The following is a 23190-nucleotide window of genomic DNA, read 5'->3' on the forward strand; positions in this document are numbered from 1 at the left end:
CCTCATAACACTGGATAAATGCTAAGATTTCTCATTGGATTCCTGTTAAAGAGCATCTAGACTCTACTGAGTATGACTGTCCTACAATAAAATGTGTTATTTGCTCATAAGAGACCGAAATATGATTCATTGTATGTATTGGGTACATGTTTGCCACATACTGTCTCTTGTTCAAGTTTTATGATCATGCTGCATTGGATGAATGCATTATAAGCAGAGTTGTAGCTCCATACAAAAATAAAATTTATTTTTTCTAATTCAGAGTCTGGAAGCCTGAACAGTTTCCTGTTTGATTCACCCTCCATTGGCGATCCAAGGATTTCAGTCGTTGTATATCTTCTTTATACTTAACACTCTACAAGTCTCATAATTAAATCATATTACATTACAAATGGTCCTCCTACCTGTGGCATGTATCCAACCATCTTCCCCGGGACGTCATGACCAGGAAATGCAGGTGGCTTTCCCAACACTGCGATGTGACCCCGCGAGATCTTCAGGGTTCCCACGATGCATTTTAGAAGGGTGGTCTTCCCACAGCCGCTGGGCCCCAAAAGACCATAGCTGTAACATACACAATAAATGTACATATCACTACCACCTGGTTGAATGTTATTTGGATCTGACATTGATGTTTATGAAGATTATCTGTAACACAAAAGCCTGAATACCAACTTCACCACTTTCCGTATGACTGCCGTGACTTATCAGCCGTTCCCTGAGAGGAAACTGGTTGACCGTGATAAAGAAAGTGCAGGCTGCTTACACATACAGTGATGCGTGCAGGCAGCCATGAGAATACGAGATGAAAACAAGATAAAGCCTGCAGGTAGAGCCAAGGATATGGAGTGGCAGCTGAATATTAAGCTCAAAAATAGCTATTTTATTCTTTGAATATGCCTTTTTTTGTTGTTGTTGTTGTTGTTGTTGTTGTTGTTGTTGTTGTTGTTGTTTATATCAAAGGCTTCAGTTTCAATAAAGCTCACAGTCTGTCTCCATCGTTATGGCAACACAAACATACATTTTACACGACACGTAGCACATGTTTCCTGATGCATCAGTTTGTAAATTAGATTAATTTACTTTCAGTTTCAATATCAAACTCTTCCTTTTTAAATTTCAGGGACTAAAATCGCCTTTTTTTTAACATATGAAAGTTACCGATGTCACTTTCAAGCTAATAGACAGAAGAACACGTCCGCTGTCCGAACATCCTTCTCTTTTAATGATGTGACGCTTTTTCATGTTACACCTTTCCTATTCAAAAGAAAAGGTAAGAATTCGATCTGCATCCTCTCAAGTTGTGATACTATCCCAGGTCATTCTCAACCTGCTAGAAAGGTGAGAAGCCCTCTCATCGACCCCGGCTGCTTGTTCATATTTAACATTTCCCACACTGCTTACATGAAAGAACCGTCAACCTGAGCATCAACACTTTTCCGAATCTAAGGTTTTAGATTTCCCCCAGGTCCTTCTCATATATTTATTTCACTTCTACAATGTGAGACAATTGACACATAAATCATTCAGAGTGAAGCGCAACCTGCAGTAAAGTGACAAAGATAAGGTGACAGATGAATATATCAAAACATGCATTGTGGATTTACGCTTTTCTCAGAACTTGAAAAGAATTCTTTGTATTGTATTCTGCAGCTCCTGCCACTAATTAGGATAAGTGCATCATCTGGTTTCAGCCCCCAGGAGCAAAACTAAACCGTTTTTAATGGAGGTAAACCTGGTTGTCCTGCAGGAAATTGAGATTTTATCATGTGATCAGTTTGCAGATATGACAAAGGTGAGCTGCGACTGGCTCCTGCTGGGTCCGACAATTCCCCCAGGAATGTTGCTTGTTGCTTCAATTTCTTTCACAAAAACTTTGATGGTTTTGTGATGTCAGTAATGATCAATATGTTTGATAACATCCTCCCTCAACACAACCAACTCCGTGGTTTCACCATTCATTTAGTGTTTGTGGAGTCTCATGGCTCCATCCAATGAATCCATGGTGAACAATGTCTCTGTTTGCGTGTGGCATCATTCTTGATTTGATCTTTTGTTGATCTCCTGCAACACAATCAAAAGGTAGCATCTGTTTACATGCAATTTAGCCTGTTTTATAGATTTATGTGTAGTAACCCCTCCATGAACCCACTATATCTCATTTTTGGTTCTTACCCTGTCAAAGTAATTAAAGGATTACTTCGCTGTGTGTTGGTCAGGCCGATTGTTCACTGCTGAACCGGTTGCTCTGGTCGGCAACAACTTGTAAAGAAGACGCGGTTACCCTATATCGATAGTTAGCCTTCATAACTGGAGAGAGTCGCCAGTGGCTGCATAGAGTCTGTTGTAGTGAGCTGGGCTGCCATTATAACTCGTACCATATCCCCTAAAAGGTGTCTCACTATCTGAAATATTCTTGAAAAATGTTAGACTTTGAGACAAAAAACGGGACCGTTTGAGGTAGACTTTTGGTAAAGGTTACTGTTTCCCATAGACTTCAGTTTAATATGCAAAACTGGTGTACTGTGCTAAATTGGGAGAAGCATCCAGTGGATACTGTAAAACAAAAAATGCCATCATGTCTCAACTGAAAAAGTCAAAAAAGGGCAAAATATGCCAAATATCTTCCTGCGGTCTCTCAGGAAAACTCGGCTCCCACTGCAGCTCCTCACGATTCGTCGCCCGGTGCTTCATAGAAAAGTATGGTGCGTTATGGCTGCACTGCACAAGAGAGGAAAGACCTGCAGACATTTGAAATCATTGGCTCCTCTGAATCAAATACACTCTGTCCGAAGAACAAAAAGGGTTGAAAAGGTCGGGTCTAAGAGCACACACCCTGGACAGAGATCTTTTTAGCACAATCCCCTCTGGCAGGCTCCGAGCAATGAGACAAGGGACCGAGAGACTCGCAGCTTCTTTCCAGGGACGTAAAAGCTCTGCTTGAACTCTGAACTGGTCTTGCACCACGATCTCAACCTGAACCCATTTTACAAAGAGAATAGCTATTTATTTTGTATTCAACAACAATGTTCTCATTTCCATATGTTGCTGTTTTTATCCTCGTGCTGTTGTGACAAGGAGAGTCGTCTAACGAAATCTGATTACACAGTAATGTGAAAGTCTTCTCTTCAAAGTATACCACAAATTAAGTTAGAAAAGAATGACTGTGATATAGTGATTCAATTCCCATCATCATGGTTTAACTTTCAGTTGATAAAATTGACAATGTGATATTATTTGTCCACCATATCTGTGAAGTAAAAATCTGGTATCAATAAAAACTGCACGCTCTCTTTGGGAGGTTCTTTTTTTTTTATAACCAGTCTTTTCCTGAAAGTATTTTGACCTTTTCCTTTATTTGTTAGTTTGAGGGGCTCTCAGTTAAAGACTTGTATTCCCTGTGGGAGAAGCCGATGGTCCAAATAGCTCAGAGAAAAATTTCCCACCGAAACCACGTTCTTTTCCCTGAATTCATTCTAAAGCCCTCACACTTCCTTCCTTCTGTCATCTCACCGCTGTGTCTTGGGACTCTTGCGTAGGAGGCAATTCACGTACTCAGTTTGTCACGCACCTTGATTGTACCTCTTTCCACGAAGCCCTGATCAGACATGACATCCTGGGATTTAAATGTATTAGCACAGTAACTCCACTCACATGTGTCCCTGCGGTACGGTGAGGTTCAGGTTTGTGAGGACTTTCAGTTTGCCGTACGACCGGCACACGTCTCGGCAGCGGATGGCGGATTCCTCCTGTCCAGCAGGCAGAGACGCCTCCAAATCAGCCTTCATGTTCCCCTCCTTCAGCTGGAAGAGAGAAGAAACATTGTTAAACAGCCAGGACGGCTCCTACACGCAGTATTACAATGATGAATCAGTAATAAAGCACAGCTAATGAGCCACAGCTTTACTGAAATGCATACAATATGTTCTGTGAATATTATTAAAGCTGGTTATTTAATATTTGTGGAAATGAATAAAATAAATCCACTGCTTTTTAAAGTAGTAACTATACTGAATAACGATAGATGAACACATTATGCACTGCCAGCATTTATGCGTATACATTGCTCCATTTCCTGAATTAACTAGATTCTAGTTATGTTTGCATTTGGTGACATGAAAATCTGCCTGACTCTGTTTGTGATTATTCTCCAAAACATCCTCCAGTAGTTCTCGTTTCATTCATGTCAACAAAAAGTGATGTGGTCGTTGTTCAGGTTATCTGTCCTCCCACTGTAATAGTCACATGTATATGTTCCTCTTTCTGCTGTACTGTATTAGCGACACGTACTTCCAAGTAACAGTGCTCTTTCTCTTCTTGGACCCAATTTTAACCAAATTGCAGCAGATTTCTTTTTGTTTCTCTGATCACATGCACGTCTGCAGGTGCCATCAGCAGCATTTTTAGTCACTCGATTTTTGTACTTTTGTGCTTCTGACTTCTTGGCTGTTACCACCAGCTACGACGCAACGTTGGAATGATGAAGTGAAATATGATCAACACAGTCTGTGGCAGTAGAGCTCCATCTGATTGTTCAAATATGTTGAATGCACAATGCATGGGAAAATGTACTGCGGCCAGTTTTCTGTGATATGTACTCTATATGGCAAACCCTGATATGACATTTCAGATACATTCCAGATTGAGCATCCCTCTTGTACAGCACACTATTAAACACACCTGAAACAGTGTGGCAAAGTGCTGCCTGCACTGTTGACTTAAATAAAACATAGTAAACTCCTGCCGCTTTCCCAGCAGGAGTGGCAGCAGTCTGCTGGAAGACAATGCAAATTACTCCTCCGAGCAAGCCGGACACTTAAAGAGACGACCAGATTAGAAATTTTCTTGCTCAAGAATGCAAGAAGGAGATAAACTAGTTTGCCCTTTAACCTGAGAAGTCCAACAAGAATCTCCTAACTGATGAAAACAACAACAAAGAGAAAAGATTGGGATATTCCTGATGGTTTCTTTGCAGCGCTGCCAACGTGCACCAGACAAGTTATTGTGGACCACGAAACAATCCTGCACCCAATAATCTCCAATAACAGCCTTCTTTCACGGGTTTCCAACTAAACCTCAGTCTTTAATCCAGAATCACTCATTTTCCAGCAGGGAGATTAGGAAGGTTCCATTGTGTAATCTGGAGCGTTTGGCTTGCCTCACCTTTGGCACTTTAGCCTACATCTGCATACATCTCATCATCCTTCCACATGTGAACTCAGATCACCACACCACCTGATTGGGAAACCCACTCACTCTTATCCATCAAAGACATGTGAGATAACGCTGGACGGAGATAAACTAAGCTCATCTTCACTAAGAGGAGTCTGATGGGAGGATAGAGCAGCAACACAGAACAACTCACCCGTGTGAGAGGATGCAGACAAAGAGGAGGAAGTGGAAAGGATGAGCAGCACCTGGAGAATGAGCTCAATAAGGCTGAAGACAACAACTAAACAGCACGTGAACATCAGCTGACAAACACCTTGGTAAAGTGGAAGAACAGGTTGGGTTCACCATTTGGCAGGCGGAGAATGCATGCATTCATTGGAGGAGTGACCACACACACACACACACACACACACACACACACACACACACACACACACACACTTTTCGGATTAACTATGCCAGAATTTCTGCAAAACTACTTTTTTAAAGATCATTTATTTTTTTTGCACCAATTGTCTTCACTTGATGTTTGAAGCAACAAAATTGTGCATTTGTAGCAAATAAACACAACCAATAAATCACATGTGGCTCAAGCAAATCTGAACATTCACTTCCTACACTCTGTAGAGACTTTTTAACTGTTCCAACCACCTGATTGGACAAAAGTGACAAATTTTCTGCAAACACGCACTGCTGAAATCAACTGATTTGGATTGCATCCCTTTGTTTAATGTCAAGAAATTAGTTATTAGAATTAAGAACAGGTCACTTGCAAGGCCATTAACTCATCATTTTGGTTGCGTGTGTTTTTTGTCATCTAGTAATTAGAAGGACAGGTCTTTCTGGGCCACTGCTTTCTAAAACATGGAAAACACTTTTACAGTCCCTTGGTTCATTATTTCACCAATTCTGCCACTTAAACACAATCAGTTACTCACTTGTGGCTTTAATAACTCACTATTGTAACGTCATATATTTGAAATGCTTGATTTTCTTTTTCTCCTGACAGATTTTTCCACTTTCTATCCAAGAAACGCAACACTTTTAGCAGCACTGCAAGTTGTAACACTTGCCTTTGTTTTCTGTCACTAAATTGACCAGTTATAGTAAATAATCACAGCTGTATCTCATTTGTAGCTCTGGCAACTCCTGACTTAAACTTTCTGTAATCGAACCGCTATTTTTCCATCCATGTAGACATTATTTGCACTTTTCCAATCACCTGGTTGAATGAGCAGCCCTATAATTACAGAAACGGTCACATTAAGATTCTGTCTGTCCCTTCCGGGTGAACACCGTCCACTTAGAATGACCTCGATCAGCGCAACAAAGCCTCTCTTTTCATTCATGCCTTGCTCTGTTCAGTCGATCACGATGAATTCCCACCCTTGCCTTGCTGCCAACTTGCTGCCAACTTGCGTCACCGCCAAACGGACTCGACAGGAGCAACTCAAACAGTCCGGATTCAGTGAGACAAAATCCCAGTGCGCAAACTGTTAAATAAAGAGTGGCCAGGGGTGGATTGGTTATAAGCTGAGCCTCGAAAGCCAACCAGCTGCTGCACTTTCACATCTCCTTTTCGCAGAGGATGGAGCGCTGAAGCGGTGCGGTGCGGTGCGGTGCGGTGCGCAGCGGTAAGGTGCGATGCGGCGCACTCCCTCTTCACAAAACCTCCCTCCATCTGAATCCACATATGCAGCCTCATCCACCCGACGAGCCCTAATGCAAAAATCAAAACCCGGCTGGAGATGCGTGCATCCTGCAGCCGCTGCAGCAGCAGAAGCAGCGGCGCGTTACCTACGCTCCACCTCGATCCACGACGTACACCGCAAACACATCCACCCTGACATCTTACCCGCTCCTCCATCTCCGTGCAGTCTGCAGAAGCGTTCGTCCCATCACTGTAGCCGGCAGCCTCCGCGGCCATGGCAGCAGGGAGGGGGGAGAGGGAGGGTGAGGGGGCGGAGCGCTCAGCCAGGCGGCTGCGTCTGTGCGCGAGGAGGGAGGGAGGGAGGGGGAGGTGGTGAGGGGGCAAGATGGACCGAGGGACCATAGTGACTACAATCAAAGAGAAGACCGACTTCAAAAATCACACGAGAGAACATTTTCCAATACATTCACCTGTGAAAATTGTTGCAAAATCTGAGCATCACCGCCAGGGGCGTTTCTAGACACTTTGGGGACCACGGAAAGGAGGCACCATGCCAACCTCCCCTCCTCCTGAAGCTGCCTCTTAATATCCCTGTAAAAGCATGCAGGACACTTTGTTCTTTATTTGAAATAAAATGCTAATAAAATTCACATTTTAATTTCCATTTGTGTTTCCTGGAATCCCGTTTGAAGGTTCGAAGACTACATCATCACTCACTGACTGTGAGTACATCCTGCAATCAGTAAGGTGATACAAGGTCCCATTATGCAGGCATAACAAATACATTAATCATTTATACTGCTTTGTCCAAGTCGAGTTCAGGGTGTGCTGGATACAATCCCAGCTCAAGGGCAAAAGCATGGCAGGGATACATTGGACAGTTCACCAATTCATCACAAGATAGCAGAACAGAAATAGAAAATACTTTAATAATCCAAGATGCAAATTCCTTTAACATGGATAGGAAGACAGCAATAGACACAGATATACCTGCAGGCAATGTAGACGCCTTAATGAGTGGCAGGCAACTGGACTGTCTGCTATTTTGGTTACTTTAAGTTGTTCTCTACTTATTTGCATATTTATGTATTCGTCAATTTGGTGTGTGTTACTCTGTAGTGAGTCTGAATGTGGGGAGACTAGTAAGGAAACCATAGAAAACTGAGACTGTCTTTACGTTTGGGGTGATGTTAATTCACATTATAATTTGTCGTGGTAGATATGTTCTGCAGTGTAACCAACCTGGTGGGAAAAAATGATACCCTGCAGTCATCTCAGCTAACAAAGAGCTTCTGGTCTTGTGTATTGTGTGTCTGCTGCTCAAGATCTTCTTGTATTTATGTGTCAACTCAGTTCATCATTGGAAACATTAGCTCACACTTTCCTCCATCTTTGGGGCTAATCTCAGCTGAAATAAACTTTTTGGTTATTTAATTTATTTTGGGACATTTCATTTAAATGCCAAAACTGGGTAATGGTATGATCGCCAAAAAAAATCAGTAAACTACAAAGTATAGAAGTAAGGGCCACAGGGAGCAGACAGAACTGGTTTTTACACTGAGGTACTCCGGTTTCCTCCCACAATCCAAAAACGTGCATGTCAGGTCAATTGGCGTCGCTAAATTGCCCCAAGGTCTGAGTGTGTGTGGTTGTCTGTGTGTTTTCCCTGTGATAGACTGGTGGTCTGTCCAGGATGTTTCCTGCCCCCGCCTACAGTTAGCGAGGATTGGCTCATAGATAGATGGCTGGCTGGCTGGCTGGATGGATGGATGGATGGATGGATTGATGCATGCATGCCAGTTAAACAACTCTATGATTGGGACTTTGCAGGCAGGGTAGCAGAATGTAAATAAAATGCTTGGGGGGGGGGGGGGGGGGGGGGTCTTACAGTGTCAGTGGGGTAACAACCATTGATTCGATTGACATTCTTATTTAACCCTTTATAGGGTGCTTGAAATACTTTTAACCACAGATGGTTGTTCAAGGGTATTTGAAGACTTCAAGACACATAATGTAAATAAACACTGCAAGATTAAAAAATATATTAGGATAATTAAAAATATTACTATTTTTATGTACATGATGCATTATCTTTTATTTTCAATCGACATGTGATAATAAGGTGCACAGACAGGAAAAAGAAGACACTTTATCCCCTCAAACATAGGGGTAAAATGTATTGATGATTCTTATAAGTAGAATTATCATCCATCCATCCATCCATCCATCCATCCATCCATCCATCCATCCATCCATCCATCCATCCATCCATCCATCCATCCATCCATCCATCCATCCATCCAACTTTGTCCAGTTCATAGGTGCAGTTGGAAGCCAGATTTCAGCTGACTATGGGTGAAAAGCTGTGCTGACACCATCATTATTATGGCTTCAGAGATCATCGATGCCCCTCACTCATCCCTGGATCATTTTCACTGTCTGGTTAAGTAACAGAGCTAAAAAGATCGGGTTTGACTACATTCAGATTGGACAATCTCTTTTTGCCACCGTCCTCTCTGACAGGCTCAGAGTCATGCATGCAAGGAGAGAAAGACTAAAAAACATTTGCTATATTTGGCCATTAAAGCTCTAGAATTCTGCCAATTGCTGGACTACATTTCACACACAGCACCTACCTCGTATACTGAACCTCATTCAAGATACTACAGCTTTTTAATATACATTCAATATGCTTTTCATATAATCATATTGCTTATTTACTATTAACTATTTATTATTGTATTTACTGTGAAAGGCTTTCACACGATTTCATTGTATATCAATGTACAATGACAACTACGATCTAAGTTAAGTTATTAAATTTGATGACTTGTATGATAAAGCTTTAAAAAAAAAAAAAAGTTTTCTTGTAATGTCGAGAAATGACCAGACGGTGGCGGAGTGGGCTCGTTTAACCAAACCGTATTCAATCTGAATGGAAGAGATGGGGGGGGGGGGGGGGGGTGGTGTTCGGGGTATAGACACGCAGTGTGTGTGTGTGTGTGTGTGTGTTGAGCACTTTATCCAGGTTTTTTTTTTTAAATAGTTATTATCCTCTGAAGGCAACAGAAACTGGATTATCTTCATCTATTTTTAGCCTGCTGTCGCTTCTGAGCCCCACAGTATTGTTTAATCATTCAAAAGTATTGAGTGGCTTCACTTGAGCCAACTAGGCCACATTCAGAGCGAATATGTGACACGCAAATACAGTCCTGTGGCCCCAAACCCATCATTTATTCTACCAATCACGTGTTTTTTTTTTAATCCTTCAACATAAAACTCAAAAAGAGCGCGTTGGGTGACTGGGTGAAGGGCTGGGGGGGAAATCTGTCTGATTAGCCTTCTCCAACAGACGGGGATTAAGCTTTTGCTCTGTAATTATTATAAAGCATACGTCAGCAGACATCCACCCATTTCAGGACGGACACTGGAGCAGAGGAGCAGAGGGATGTCCTGCTCACTGACTGCGCTCCAGGCCTGTGGCAGACGTGCAGAGTAGACCCAGGGATCGGAGCAGGAACAGGAATATCCTCCTGAGTCAGTGCCACGACGCTGACACACGCACACCCACACACACACACCACCCGGCAGGGCTGCCTCTGCTAGGATAATCAGCATCCTATGCTCTTCTGCTCAAGATGGCGGTGCAGGCAGCGGAAAAGGACGGAATAGTGAGTATTAAAAGCCGACGGGTGGGAAGAACAAGGCGTGGGTTTGGATGTGTCGGTGTGTTTTTCTTTGCGCACGTTTGGTCTAAGCGCATCGTTATGCGCATTATCCGGCGCTTTTATTATTGTGATCGCGGAGCGCCGCGCGTTCTGCGCGCTGGGCGACTCCTCTTTCATCCGCGGCCGTGGAGCAAATAGGAAATCCAATATTCACAGTGTGCGCTCACCTAGGCCGCTCAGCTCCGCCGGTGCACTGCACGCCTGCGTTTACCTCTGAACTGTGGTCGGTGGGGAGTTTAAAGGGCTCTTTTGGCCCCGATTCAGTGACACCATGAAACCATGACAGGTCTGCTGCCACCACGTCATTGTTACAAGCTGGACCACGCTGTGTGTGTGTGTGTGTGTGTGTGTGTGTGTGTGTGTGTGGGTGTATATGTGTGTGTTTATTAAACGACAGGCCCACAGTCTCATGTGTCACCTGTGCCAAGTCACTTTTTATCCGAGCTGATTGTAACAGTTTGTATTATTTTTGTTACTGGTGTTGAAGAACGTGGAAGATGACCCTCTGAACGACTCGCTGGGGAACCCCGGACTCATTTCACCTGACAAGGAGGATTTGTCACGCCTGCTGGTAGGTTAACAAGTCTCCGTAGCACTCCCTTCTTTGATTCTCGCTCAGACCCCGTGCGTAAAATAACTCCGACCTGCTTTGCATAGACGGTGCCATTCAGCGGACGCATCCGGGGCGGCATGCGTCCAGGGAAGAAGATCATAGTGATGGGCATTGTTGACCTGGAGCCAGACAGGTGAGATAACGCCACACAAAGCATGCAAACACGCTACCTGCAACCAAGTCGCATGTCTGCATATTTAAAACTATACTTGGAGTGTTTGTGCTCGGACTCGTCAGACTTGCACAGCCACCCCAGGACACTAATGCCTGGGCAGCCTGAGAGAATGGTGGCTCTTTAAGTATGCAGAGACAGGGCGTTTCCTCACCAGCAAGGGGGAAAAAAGGAGGGAGAAAGGGGGGCAGCCAGCCCCATAGTGGAGCAGAATTGTCTGGGTGTGTCATTTACCCTACATGGAAACTTGTGTCAAACTTGGAAGAAACCTCCCGGTGACCTCATCTTGTTTTGTGGCTGCTGCTGCTGGCAGAGTATTCATGCCAAAGTTCATGTGAGTGTCCCGGCTGACAGGAGCTCAAAGCACACAGCTGTTTTCTTCATGTTGCATCTCACTGTGCTGAAAAACTTTTACTACAAGGCCAAGCTGAAACAAAAAGATGCCTGTGTGCAGATTGCACAGCTGCAGGGGAGTGAGGATAAACCAAAACAAGCAGCAGGGATTACGCATAATTACCACACAAGTGCTTGGTTCTGACACAGCAGCAGCAGAATTATGCATTTGACTTATCCCAGATTAGCAATCTGCAATTAGCATCTGACATGTATTTCACCGTGCCATGCTGTCAAGTCTGGCACCTCATTTGACGTCTTTTCTTCCTCCCTCAGCTTTGATGTCAGCCTGACCTGCGGCCGTGACTCGGAGAAGGAGGAGCAGCCGTATGACGTGGCCCTGAAACTCACCGCTCGCTTCGGTGACCGTCAGTTCCTGCGTAATGCCCGTGTGTCTGGGAAATGGACAGTGGAGGAGGCGTCCACTGCCTACTTCCCCTTCATCCCAGATCAGCCTTTTAGGGTAAAGCCTCCATTTTGCATTCATAATGTCTTTGCCCCTCTTCTGGTCTTCTGGAAAAACAGTGGCTGGAACAGAGCGGGCTGGATTCTTCCTTGTTTTAGGGTCACACTTTAGGTATTCATGTGTGAAATCTGAATGAGTTTCTTCTGGCTTTAATTGGCTGGTATTCTTAGCCCTGGTGGTTAACGCAAATTAATTTGGCTTCTCAGTCTGAACCTCAGCCTAAAAAAGTACACGACTGGTTTGTTCCCTTTGTTGGCCTGTCACACTGATTTCAGATAATGGCTATCAAACTATTACAGACTCCTGGAATGCAGCATTTTTTTAGGCTGGGAGGGATTTTCATGAGCTGTTTGTACCAACTCTGTAAAGCCTTGGCAGCTGACCTTGTGCATTAGGAGACTATGGAGTAGCTCAGATCTGTCTGGTAAAGAGAGAGCAATGTGATGAATGTTGAAACATTTAATCATTGTACACCGTATTCACAATTTCCTCTTCTTTTCTCCCACGTAGTTCTTTGGGTTTTATTGCAGTTTCCTTGCAGCGGATCCATTCAGATTCTTTATCTAAATATTTTATTCGTACGTTTAAGCCATCTGGACTTGCCTTGAATTTCATAACTTCCAACTCTTCGAACTTCTATACTGTATTTGAAATGTGTGTCATACTGAGGAAATCCAAAGGGGCTACCATAATGGCTGGTATATAAGCGCAGAGCTCTATTTTGTACCTTTCTTCTAAGACAACAGTCGAATCGGTGTTCTAGTACTTTTGACTTACAAGCTGATAAAGTGGTTGATGAGTCAGAGTTTAAACACACACAGTGTGTGTTTGTAATTTGTAGCTTGACTAATGTGTTTAATTGGACTATTATCTTTGTTCTTGCACAGAACTGTAGTTGATTTACTGTTGAAACTGTTTCCATGGCAACTATACATAACAATATACCTTCCTTGTTTTAGCTATGTTGTCAAAGACCACAATATGGACAACTAATGAGAAAATTAGTTAGCTAGTACAAAGTACTTTGATAGGTCACTTTCAGTTGGACTAATGCACCAATTTCTTCTTTATTTAAAAAAAAAAATGGTGTCATATATATATGTTGTAGGAATTAGTGTAACGCACACTTTAAAAAATAGTGTGTTTAATAGACTTGGAACAACAATACAAAAGATAAAATATTTAAAGTAGGTCTAAATAGCACGGTGGGTAAGATGGACAATCTCAAATAGATGCAGCCTTAAGTCGGTGTTAGAAGAGACCAGAGAAGTCATGGTAGAAGTTTAGGAAAACCAATGATTTCAGGCAAATTGTTGCTCAAATTTTGTTGGTAATTCATGTCGCATTCTCCATATTCGTGAAACACAAAACAAAAACCTGTAAAACATTTTGTTTGATGAGGAGCACTTCAGTAACCTACTCGACCAGCAGATAATCACAAGTTACAATGCTTGTGTAAAAAAAAAAGACAAACAGGAAATGCTTTCCGTGCTACATCGTATCTAATGTAAATACAAACTGTGGTCTGTTCAGAGCAGGAAGGGGCCACATCAGCTGTTCCTGAGCTGTGAGCATGATGAGTAATTTTCCTCAGACCAGAGGCCTTGTTAGCCGTTTGATGTTATATTCTGCTCTAGTAATTCTGAATGCATCCATGAAGAAAACACATGGTGTTCTGCTAAAAATATACATGGGCGTGTTTTAATCTAAAGTGAACTAAGCAATGATTAACAAGAAAAACTCACTCTTTTGAAGCTTGGAATTTAAGAATACATGTGAATTTAGAGCATTTCACGGTCTTTGATAGATTTTATCCCACATACAATTATTTTTAAGATTGCGTGATATCCAGCAGAAACGCAGTGGGTATCTTATTTTTTAGGGCCTGTGCTGGTTATTGAGTGTCAGCTCTCTGATAAAGTGTCATTGTTTGTTGTTCGACCATGACCCAGCAGGACAGCACAGTCCTGAATCTGTCCAAAGCTGAAGGCTGAAGGTTAAGGCTGCCGGCGCAGATGATTGTTCAGGACTTGTCTCACGAATTCAGAGGCATGTGGACGAACACATGATGTGTTGTGGTTTGGGAGCAGGACGGCTCATTCGCTGCTGCCTCGAGCCGAGTGATCGCACCTGCAAGCTTGTTTCCCTTCCAACTTATGTGGCGGCATGTCTACACTCATTTTCTTACCAAATTTAAGCCTGTCTATGTTCTGATGCAAACAAGCCAAAAACATGAACGTCAAAATGGCGCGGTGCTGCAGTTACTCCTCGCTGTGCAGTTTTTTATCTGTGCGTGTGCAGGCTTTCCCTGAGTTCTCTGGTTTCCTACCACAGTCCAAAAACATGTGTTTAAGTCTATTTGGTGGAACTAAATCATTTCCGTGTGTCACTTTTACCCTGAATTGGAGAAATAGAAGATGGCTGGATAGCCAAATGACTTGATCTTTTCAGTTTCTTGTTTGCCTCGGGGTTCCTGCCTTTCAACGTGGAGTTTGCATATTCTCCCTCTGCCTGTGTGGACTTTCTCGAGCTGCTGTGGCTCCATCCCACAATTCAAAATCATGTTGTCGGATTTGAAGTAACCCTAAGATAGAGACACTCTGTCCTCTGCAGCAGTGGCAGCTGCGCCACACGCCTCCACATCCAGAACATGTGCAGAGCTGCTGGCTGACGGAGAGTGGGGGTGAAAATCTAAATGTTTCTTCACTGGCGCACTAAAATAAATCATTGCATTGAACCCACACAGTCTCACTCACCTCCTCCACTGTGTGTGTGTGTTCCTCTCTGTGATGTATTTCAATTGCAGGACAGACCAAGAATCAACAGGAGGAAGTTTATTTGTATTTCAAAACATATTTCCAGTGTTTTCTCACGTATGGGTTTTTCCCATGACGTTGATCTCCTTTCTCAGAGCGTCCATTACAGTTACATGCAAACGATGTGATGGTGTCAGTTAGAAACTTTTAGGACAAACGGTAGCTATTTTCCTTCCTGGGTTTTCACGTGGCATGAGGGGTTAATGGAGACTCGAAATAAAGGAATTAAATAACAATACGATTTTAAATGTCAGCCTAACATTTTTGTTTGGCTGTTTGTTGGCTGTGAAAGACTTAGGATTATTTCCAAATTGTAAAACTGCTAATGAAACGGCTAATTTCTCTTGTAAACACATAGTGATCTCAGAGGCTTTAAATGACTGCATTTGAGCTGATTTTCCATGCACTTTCTTCATCATTAGCTTCATAAAGCAAGCAAATCTGCTTTTAAGGGATTAGTCGCAGGGCGTATTCGTACTCATTTGGTTAGAGGCAGGGCACCACATGTGGTTGTGTTTATGATTCCAACTTCAAACATGGCCCTCAGGGGGCCCAATGTTCCGGTTTATACTTAAAAATGTTCAAAAAGAGGGCACTATTTTAATGAATTTAAGGTTTTATGTTTGAATTTACTTTGATTTTTGTGACCAAAATGTAACAGTGGAAAATGCTAAATATGGTGTATTTTTCTTTCTTTTTCCCCAAAATGTTTTTTTGACAGATAAGAAAAGTATTTTTGTCTCATAAGTTAAAGAACAACTTTAACCCCTCTGTAGTCGCATCTTGTAACTTTCAAAAAAATGCTCTTACTGGACAATGGTTATAATTCCTAGTGAATTGTTCTATTGCGAATAATGACATTGTACATTGTTATAAGCAAAATTGCAAAGTTGTGCATTTTAAGTTTAAAGGTGCAGTAGTACAAACAAAAGGACAATACTGTGTGTTTTACCAACAACTATGATAATATATATATATAGTGATTTAAATGAATGGCAGCCAAAGTATTTCTCCGGAATCTCAACTCACAAAAGTAAAAGAATGGCCCTTTAGATTACAGTATTAAATGTTTATCGAGGAAAATCCTGAAACGACTCCTCTAGTAACCATGTACCATATTAACAGTCCTTTTTTTTTTCATATTTCTGCCTCAAGGCTTAGAGGCTAATTTGAAATTCAACATTTTATTTTGATTAATCTCAATGTACATTATTGAGGATCCCTTCTTATTCCGTGTCCTGTGCTCCTCCCTGCAGATTGAGATCCACTGCGAGCACCAGCGGTTCCGGATATTCGTGGACGGACACCAGCTCTTTGACTTTTATCACAAAGTAAAATCATTGACCTCGATCGACACAGTACGGATACAAGGAGATCTACAGATCACCAAGCTGGGTTAACCTCCGCCTCCTTCTGCTTTGCCAGGTGTGAGCGTGTGTTTGTGTGTGTATGTGTGTGTGGAGTAAGGACTTGATCTCAAATGACCACACACGCACACACAGACGCCCCTGTTATGTCATCATGCAACACTGCAGCAGCATAGGAACCGTGGAGAAAGGCACCGGCAGCGAGTTAGACTCCCTCTGCTTCATTTCTTTCTGTTAATCCAGGATCAGATACAGTGCATTTGTGGATGAATGTGTTTGCTCCATTTTCAGGTAATTTTCCTCGTAGCCCCAGTTTTGTCAGATCAGGGATCTCACGGCTTATTAATAGTGCTTTCATTTTTCATGTTGGCTCCTCTGAGATGCGAGCAGGTGTGTAGTGCTGTTGCTAATATGAGAAAAAGCAACTCAAACGCTCTAGAAATCAGTTACTCAGGAAAACTCTCCAGAACTCAGCTGGTAGTAGGAAGGTAAGCAGCATATGAGCTGGATTTACTGGTTTGATCCTTAATTTAAACTGAAGCCGACCTATACTTAAAGTAGCTTTTTAAGCATATGAATACTTTGCAACGTAACATGAGCAGTGTTTTAATCACCAGTTTGAACTTTTTAAGTATTTCCACATGATCAGGTACTTCAATTTGAATCAAATGTTAAGTAAAAATGTTTTTGGTTTTTTTTTTTTTTTTCAAAACATTCAAATTTGACTATCTCCAGTCCAACTGAAGTTATTTATCTTAATAAATAAAATTAATCACAATCAAAGCAGTATTACACCCTGTTTCCTCTCCGGTTGCCCTCCCTCGGGGTTTCCTGGGTCGTCATGGCAACACGCTGCAGCCTCACCGACCTAAATACCCAAAACTGAGGATTATATCATGACACGCTGTAGCGTTCCGTGTTTGTACACTGCGTGCGTTTGGTAGTTGGCACTCATTTAGCGATCACCGCAGCCTGTAGGTAGAAAGTACGACTGTTTACTCCAGAGTAGGGAAATTCCATTGAACTGATCTTGAGAAACTGTTCTCTGCTCTCTGTGGCATTGTCCTCGTGCAAATCTAATCACACTAACACAATATGCTAGTTGGAAAAAAAAACAGCAAACAACTAAAATCCAAACCTTTAGAGTTGCATTGGACAGTGAGTTCAAAGGGAGGATCCGATCGTGGAGGTATTCTGAATGTATAGAGTTCATGTTTCGAATATAAAGTAGCATAGAGCATATAGCGATACCCAGAGGTATTTCCTAATGTCACAAGTTGTTTTGTTTTTTTTCGGGGCGGTATGGCCGGTGCTGTTATAATGTTATAGTCTTCTTATGTGTCATGTTTAATTATTTTTTATGAAGTTTCTTCAATCATTCCACCTCTTGTCTAATCACATTAGAGCAGCTACATCCTTGTTTATTGCCGACAGCAGTAGGTCTGCTGAGCGTTGTCATGTATTGCGTAGCGCAGGTTTCGTCTTTAATCATTCCACTTTTTGCAAAACGTAATCTCCTCCACTGAGGCACACCTGAAGTCGTAAACACACCCTGTGTGGAGAGGCTGTCCTCAAAGTTACACGCATTACCAGTGTTATGTCTTTGTTTACATCTCCGCCAGGATACTGTGCAAAGATTTGATCACACAAGAATATGGCTCCCGTTAAATACTTAAATAAAAAAAATCATTTGTAAGTTATTTATTAGCTATTAAATAAAAAAAAAATAAAAAAAATGAGTACTGATTAGAGCTAGTTCTGTTTAAATTAGGGGTGTCAAACTTATATTACTTCAGCAGCCACATACAGCCCAGTGTGATGTTTCGTTGGCCAGACATGTAAAATTAGGAATAAAAAAAACCCTTTTATTTTGGTGAAAAGAAGTAGTAGTGGCTCATATACAATGTATGTCATTAGTGTACAAAAGCTGAACAACTTGAATTTTTTTTTTTTTTTTTTTTTTTTTAAGAAAAATAAGCAAAATCTTAATGAATGACATGCACTTTCTCCTGGAATATTCTCGCACTAAGAAATGCAGTGCACAGTGCTTCTCCTCTCAGGGTGCATGATTTCTGCAGCGTTGACCATGCATTTTCTTATAGTATTACTTTGATGCAAATACTGAGTCACTAGCAATAAGGTAGCTCACTTTCACCACTGCGTCACTGATCTCTCAGGTCTCGGCCTCTCTTGCTATGTATGTTTGACACCCCTGATTTAGATGATTATTCGACGTTTGATGCATTTCGAAAAAGGACTGGAAGCATTCTCATTGGTAGACGGCAGCAAAAAGCTGCACCAAACCCCAAAAAGCTTGACATTTTATCCACTCGAGTACAACATTTTTTTTCCATCACCTTTCGCTGCTGTGAAGTTGGAGAAAGCCATGACAGCTGTGCAGAACAGACTTCTGTGTAATTGACTCCATATTAATGCAACATCTTCTCAACTTCTCTTAGCGTCTCATTACCTGTGTGCAGCATCCACCACCAAGCACTGCGCCTGCTGTCTATACAGAGACACACGCAGTGCCCATTGGTTTTGTTCACATAGTAATAACATCCTCTGCTCTGGAGTGAGTCTTTTATTTTTTTTCTGCTCAGTCGGAGTCTTCCTGGTTTATCTTGGACACAAACAGGAAGCGAGCGCTGTTTGGTATATGATGGTATGGAGATGAGGACACGAGCCAGAGCTACACTCCGTTATTCCAGTGTTACACTAAACAGTACAAATGTGTACAAATCTTGTGTAAATGTGTTGAAAGTTTGTGTTATTGGACACTTTTTATTTTTTTTAATGTTTTGTTTTGGTCTTTTTTTAAACTTTGGTTCCTCCTCCTACCTGATCACCATTTATAATGCAACAGTCTCATGTGAAAACGTGAATATAATCAATTTTCCAGTCTGTTTCAGTGATGTACAGTGGACGTGTGTTGAAGTGGGATGGTGGTTTGTGTTTATTGGGTCCTTGGCTGTCGGGCATGTCGACAGCAGCAGGAGGCGTTATGGGGGAGGGGGAACAACAATTCAAGACTTTCTGGATTTTAAAGGGCTTGACCCGGTGTTGCGCACGGTTCTGCACCACTACTGAAGATGGCAACCCTCTTGAAGGAGTGACTTACTCAAGCCAACCCGAATGTGTGTACGACCATCAGACTCTGGATACTGGGGAAGGGACAGGCCATGAATTTTAACCCAAATTCTGCTCATTGTAAATGCATCTCTTTTTTAAAAAAAATCAGTCAGAGAGTTTTGCTAAGCGACTGTTCTTCTCTGCACCAGCCAAGTTCTAGAATGTCTTCATGCTTGATTGGTGATCTTTCAACACGGCAAAAAACAAACAAACAATAATCTTGTTTGGTTTTTTTTTGTTTAGCGGGTGTATCGAGTTGCAGAGATTTACATCTCTGCTTTGTGACGCCAAGTATGTTACAAAAATGTGTGTACGTTTTGTGTACGTAAAACATTTTTTGGAAGGTTTTTCTCAAGTGGAACGAGCACATGTAACCCAATCACAACATACGCACACATTTTTGGTGGGTTTGCTTGAATTAATATCTGGAGTCTTCCAATACACATGCCACATGGGGGGGGGGTTTCTGCCGTTGTGCATAACTTGCAACACCAGGAGTCGCGTTGTGTGTGTTTGTATGTTGATGTGTGTCTGCGCAGGTATTTTGGGGAGTCTTCAGTGGGATCTCCAGCTGTGTGTGAGCACGCTGTGATTTCCCGCGGGGGTTCGTCATGCAGCTCGACGTGCTGCAGGTGAATAACAAAGCCTGCAGGGTCCTTCAGCCTCACCTTGTGGTACTGTTGCACTTTAAAACAGTGTTAGTCACTTTCAGTGGCTCAATGTTACATTTTGACAAAAAAAAAACTGATAATATTTCGGTATGTGTGTGGAAAACTGTACATTTTGTTTCCTGTTGAATTATGAGGTTAAGTCCAGCAGTTCCTGATATCCTGATGATCCCATGTCTTTCTGAAGTAGAACAATCCTGGCGTTAAATTGTTCTACATCCCTTTAAAAACAGCTGAAAAAGTGAATGTCATTCTCTTTCCTGATTGTAATCCGAGTATAATTATTGTTCCTATTTGCCCCAGTTATAAAGAATCCTTCCTACCTTGAGTTAAAAGCCAGATTTAAAGAGAAACGGTTTATTTGATCCTAGGGCACACTAGCTTTTGGACTTTAAATGTACATATTTATGAACGTGGCCCGAGGACGAGGGCTTTGTTTTTTACACGACGGATCACAAGTTGCAAACTGAAGAAAGCATTTTTTGTGCATGTAAGCGAGTACCTGGCGTTTTTGTAAAAAGCACATTGAAGTAATACTGGGAGGATGTTTTTTTTGCCAGCTTTTCTTTCAATCGAGCATGTGGTTTGATTATTTTCAACCATTTATCCAACATCTTTTCCTTTTTAGAGCCTAGTTTGTATTGAAATCGAATTGTCGCGCTCACCTAAAAGGGATTTTTCAAGACTTCTGACCTGAACATTGAAGATCCAAAGCAGAATATGGACTAACAAAACTGTCTAATTCACGTTGTTCTCTCTTCGTTCTGACATCAAATTTTCAAAAAAGTTCTAAACACCAAGCAGCTGTTGCGTGAGCGGCTCCATCGTGTCCATTAATGAAGTGTCCTCTGAGTAGAAGTAGGCTAATGTGTCGTATGGTTGTACAATCATGTTATCATTTCTATTTATTGCAGCAGGGTTGTGTGTGGTGAAGACATAAATACTGTATGTACTGACATGCTCATTCTTCCTGATTATCTGAAGGTGTTTTGAAAAGTTGAGTCTTTTTTATAATGATTGTTTTGGGCACAGGGCTCAAGGAGTATTGGTTTAGTTTCCCTCCCTAAATGTTTTTTTTTTATTTTCTTTTAACTGTAAAAAAAAGACAAACCATCTCTTTTTAGAGTGTTTTTAGGGGCATCACAGTATTTGGGAATATAAAAAGCCTTCAAAGTTGCATCCGAAACATCACGCTGGCTGATTTTGATCTGCCGTTTCACTGAAAAAAAAACAAAAAAAGACAACTTGTATTTACAACATGAAGGCACATTCCTGAAGTGATCTGAGATGACTCTGACTGTTGCATCTCCTTTGAGGTTAACCTGTGTTTTTAGATCAAGACACAGCACTCTGCCATTGTTCTGGCTTCATATGTTTATTAATCCTCCTTTTATGCTTTTGTAAAAACAGCTACTTTAAAAGCCAATAAACTTCTCATCTTGGATCTTTCATGTGCTTTCTGCGTCTCGTCAGGAAAGGGTTGCACTGAGCAGACAGGCCTGTGTCAGATCAGGCGGAGGGAAGTCATCCCTGGTGACAGGCTGATTCAGAAAGGTGGTATCAACAGGAGTTTATACTGATGAATGAGACTCATACTAGAGGAATCTATTCGGTAAGCATCGTTACAACGTGCACAATAAACTTTTATAGTTTGGGGATTTGAACCGGGGTCCCCGACACGAAAGGTGAAGACCTAACCGAGGAAACAACACGGGAGCCTTATAGTAACATATAACTGCTAATGACCTCACACACTCCTATCACTTTACTTTTGAGTTCACAAAGCCACGCTGTAACATATCGCTGGGGTTTTCTGCACGACACTTGGTCCCATGGGGGATACATCACATTTCATGGATTTCATGACGCATCATGAATTATTTCTAATTCCTAATGAATGTGATAATGATGCTTCATTAGAGCAGCCAATAATGTAATAATATCTCAACTTGTAATATCTAATATCTATAATATGGGCTATTCTAATTGTAATAAAGCAGATAACACAATATTCTATATATAATTGAACCAGTATCATATTAATGTTTTGACAATCATTTTGTAAATTGTGACAATATTGGTTTATTATTGCATTATTAAACAATTTAATAACACAAATTATAATTCTTAATAAACATTCTTTAGTACCTCGCTATGGCATTATTTGTGGAAAAAAGTCTAATTCTACTTCAAGACAGGTGTGATGTCGAATATTTGATGGTAATAATAAGTTAAAACATTCAACAGAGAAACCTAATAATATTCCAACTTCAAAAGCAAACAATAACAGATAAATTATGACAAGCAGTACTGAAAAAAAAACCACATTTGATATTGCTTTCTTCCATAAAATGTGAATGAGCATTTTCTATCCAGAGATGAAAGTGTCCTCCTCAGCAGGGGTGGGGTCCCAACACAGAGGCTCCACGGAGCTCAGATCCGTTTTCTCGGCACATGAAAGAGTCAGAGAGATGGCTCAGAGCAACGCCAGAGTTCACGCCTTCCTACCACGTGAAACAACTCTATAATGAAACAGAAGGAGGTGCCATCTGCCCGGCTTCTTCATCAGCCTGCACCACGGCTGCCCGTGTAAATAAAGAAGGAGAGGAAGCTCTGGATAACAGCCGTGAAGCTTCCAGTCAGGCTGTCGCTCCAAGGTTTACCTTCGCTCACAGGGGTTTGCAACATCTGTGGAAAAAGTTTCAGATTACAAACACTTTCACTCTGATCTCCAGTTTTGTCACACTGGCGATAAAATAGTTAAATCCCTGCAGCATGAAGATGCACCATTGGATGCATTTTTACAATTTATTTTGCAAAGTGGCTTAAAACTGACCAATATCACAAATATTTCATCATTCATTGTTCAGACAAATCTCTAAATTTGAGAGCTATTGCCCAATAGTACATTGTTATTTCCAAAACGGTCAGCTAAATATGATTTACTCGACCTTTTGGCTGCAGGAGAAGGTTGAAATCTGTATCATTTTCTGTGTACTGAGCCCTTTATCA

At 41.7% G+C, this 23190-nt stretch overlaps 2 protein-coding genes across 2 annotated transcripts in view; one reads left to right on the plus strand and one right to left on the minus strand.

The window, feature by feature from the left end:
- Positions 1 to 7099, minus strand: part of abch1 (ATP-binding cassette, sub-family H, member 1) — a gene marked incomplete at its 5' end in the record, with an annotated part of 30272 nt that extends 23173 nt beyond the window's left edge. Inside the window, 3 exons of the mRNA XM_080481295.1 lie at positions 405 to 564; positions 3655 to 3803; positions 7028 to 7099. Coding sequence (XP_080337421.1) covers positions 405 to 564; positions 3655 to 3803; positions 7028 to 7099 — 381 coding nt within the window. The remainder of the gene's footprint in view (positions 1 to 404; positions 565 to 3654; positions 3804 to 7027) is intronic.
- Positions 7100 to 10231: 3132 nt separating this feature from the next.
- lgalslb (lectin, galactoside-binding-like b) lies at positions 10232 to 18091 on the plus strand. Its single transcript, XM_080481297.1, has 5 exons — positions 10232 to 10494; positions 11039 to 11122; positions 11209 to 11297; positions 12006 to 12192; positions 16268 to 18091. The coding sequence occupies exons 1-5, from the start codon at positions 10462 to 10464 to the stop codon at positions 16409 to 16411; spliced, it is 537 nt and encodes a 178-aa protein (XP_080337423.1). The 5' UTR covers positions 10232 to 10461; the 3' UTR covers positions 16412 to 18091.
- The last annotated feature ends 5099 nt before the right edge of the window (positions 18092 to 23190 follow it).

This window comes from Lipophrys pholis (genome assembly GCF_963383615.2).
Source record: "Lipophrys pholis genome assembly, chromosome: 15".
NCBI classification, from domain to species: Eukaryota; Metazoa; Chordata; class Actinopteri; order Blenniiformes; family Blenniidae; genus Lipophrys; species Lipophrys pholis.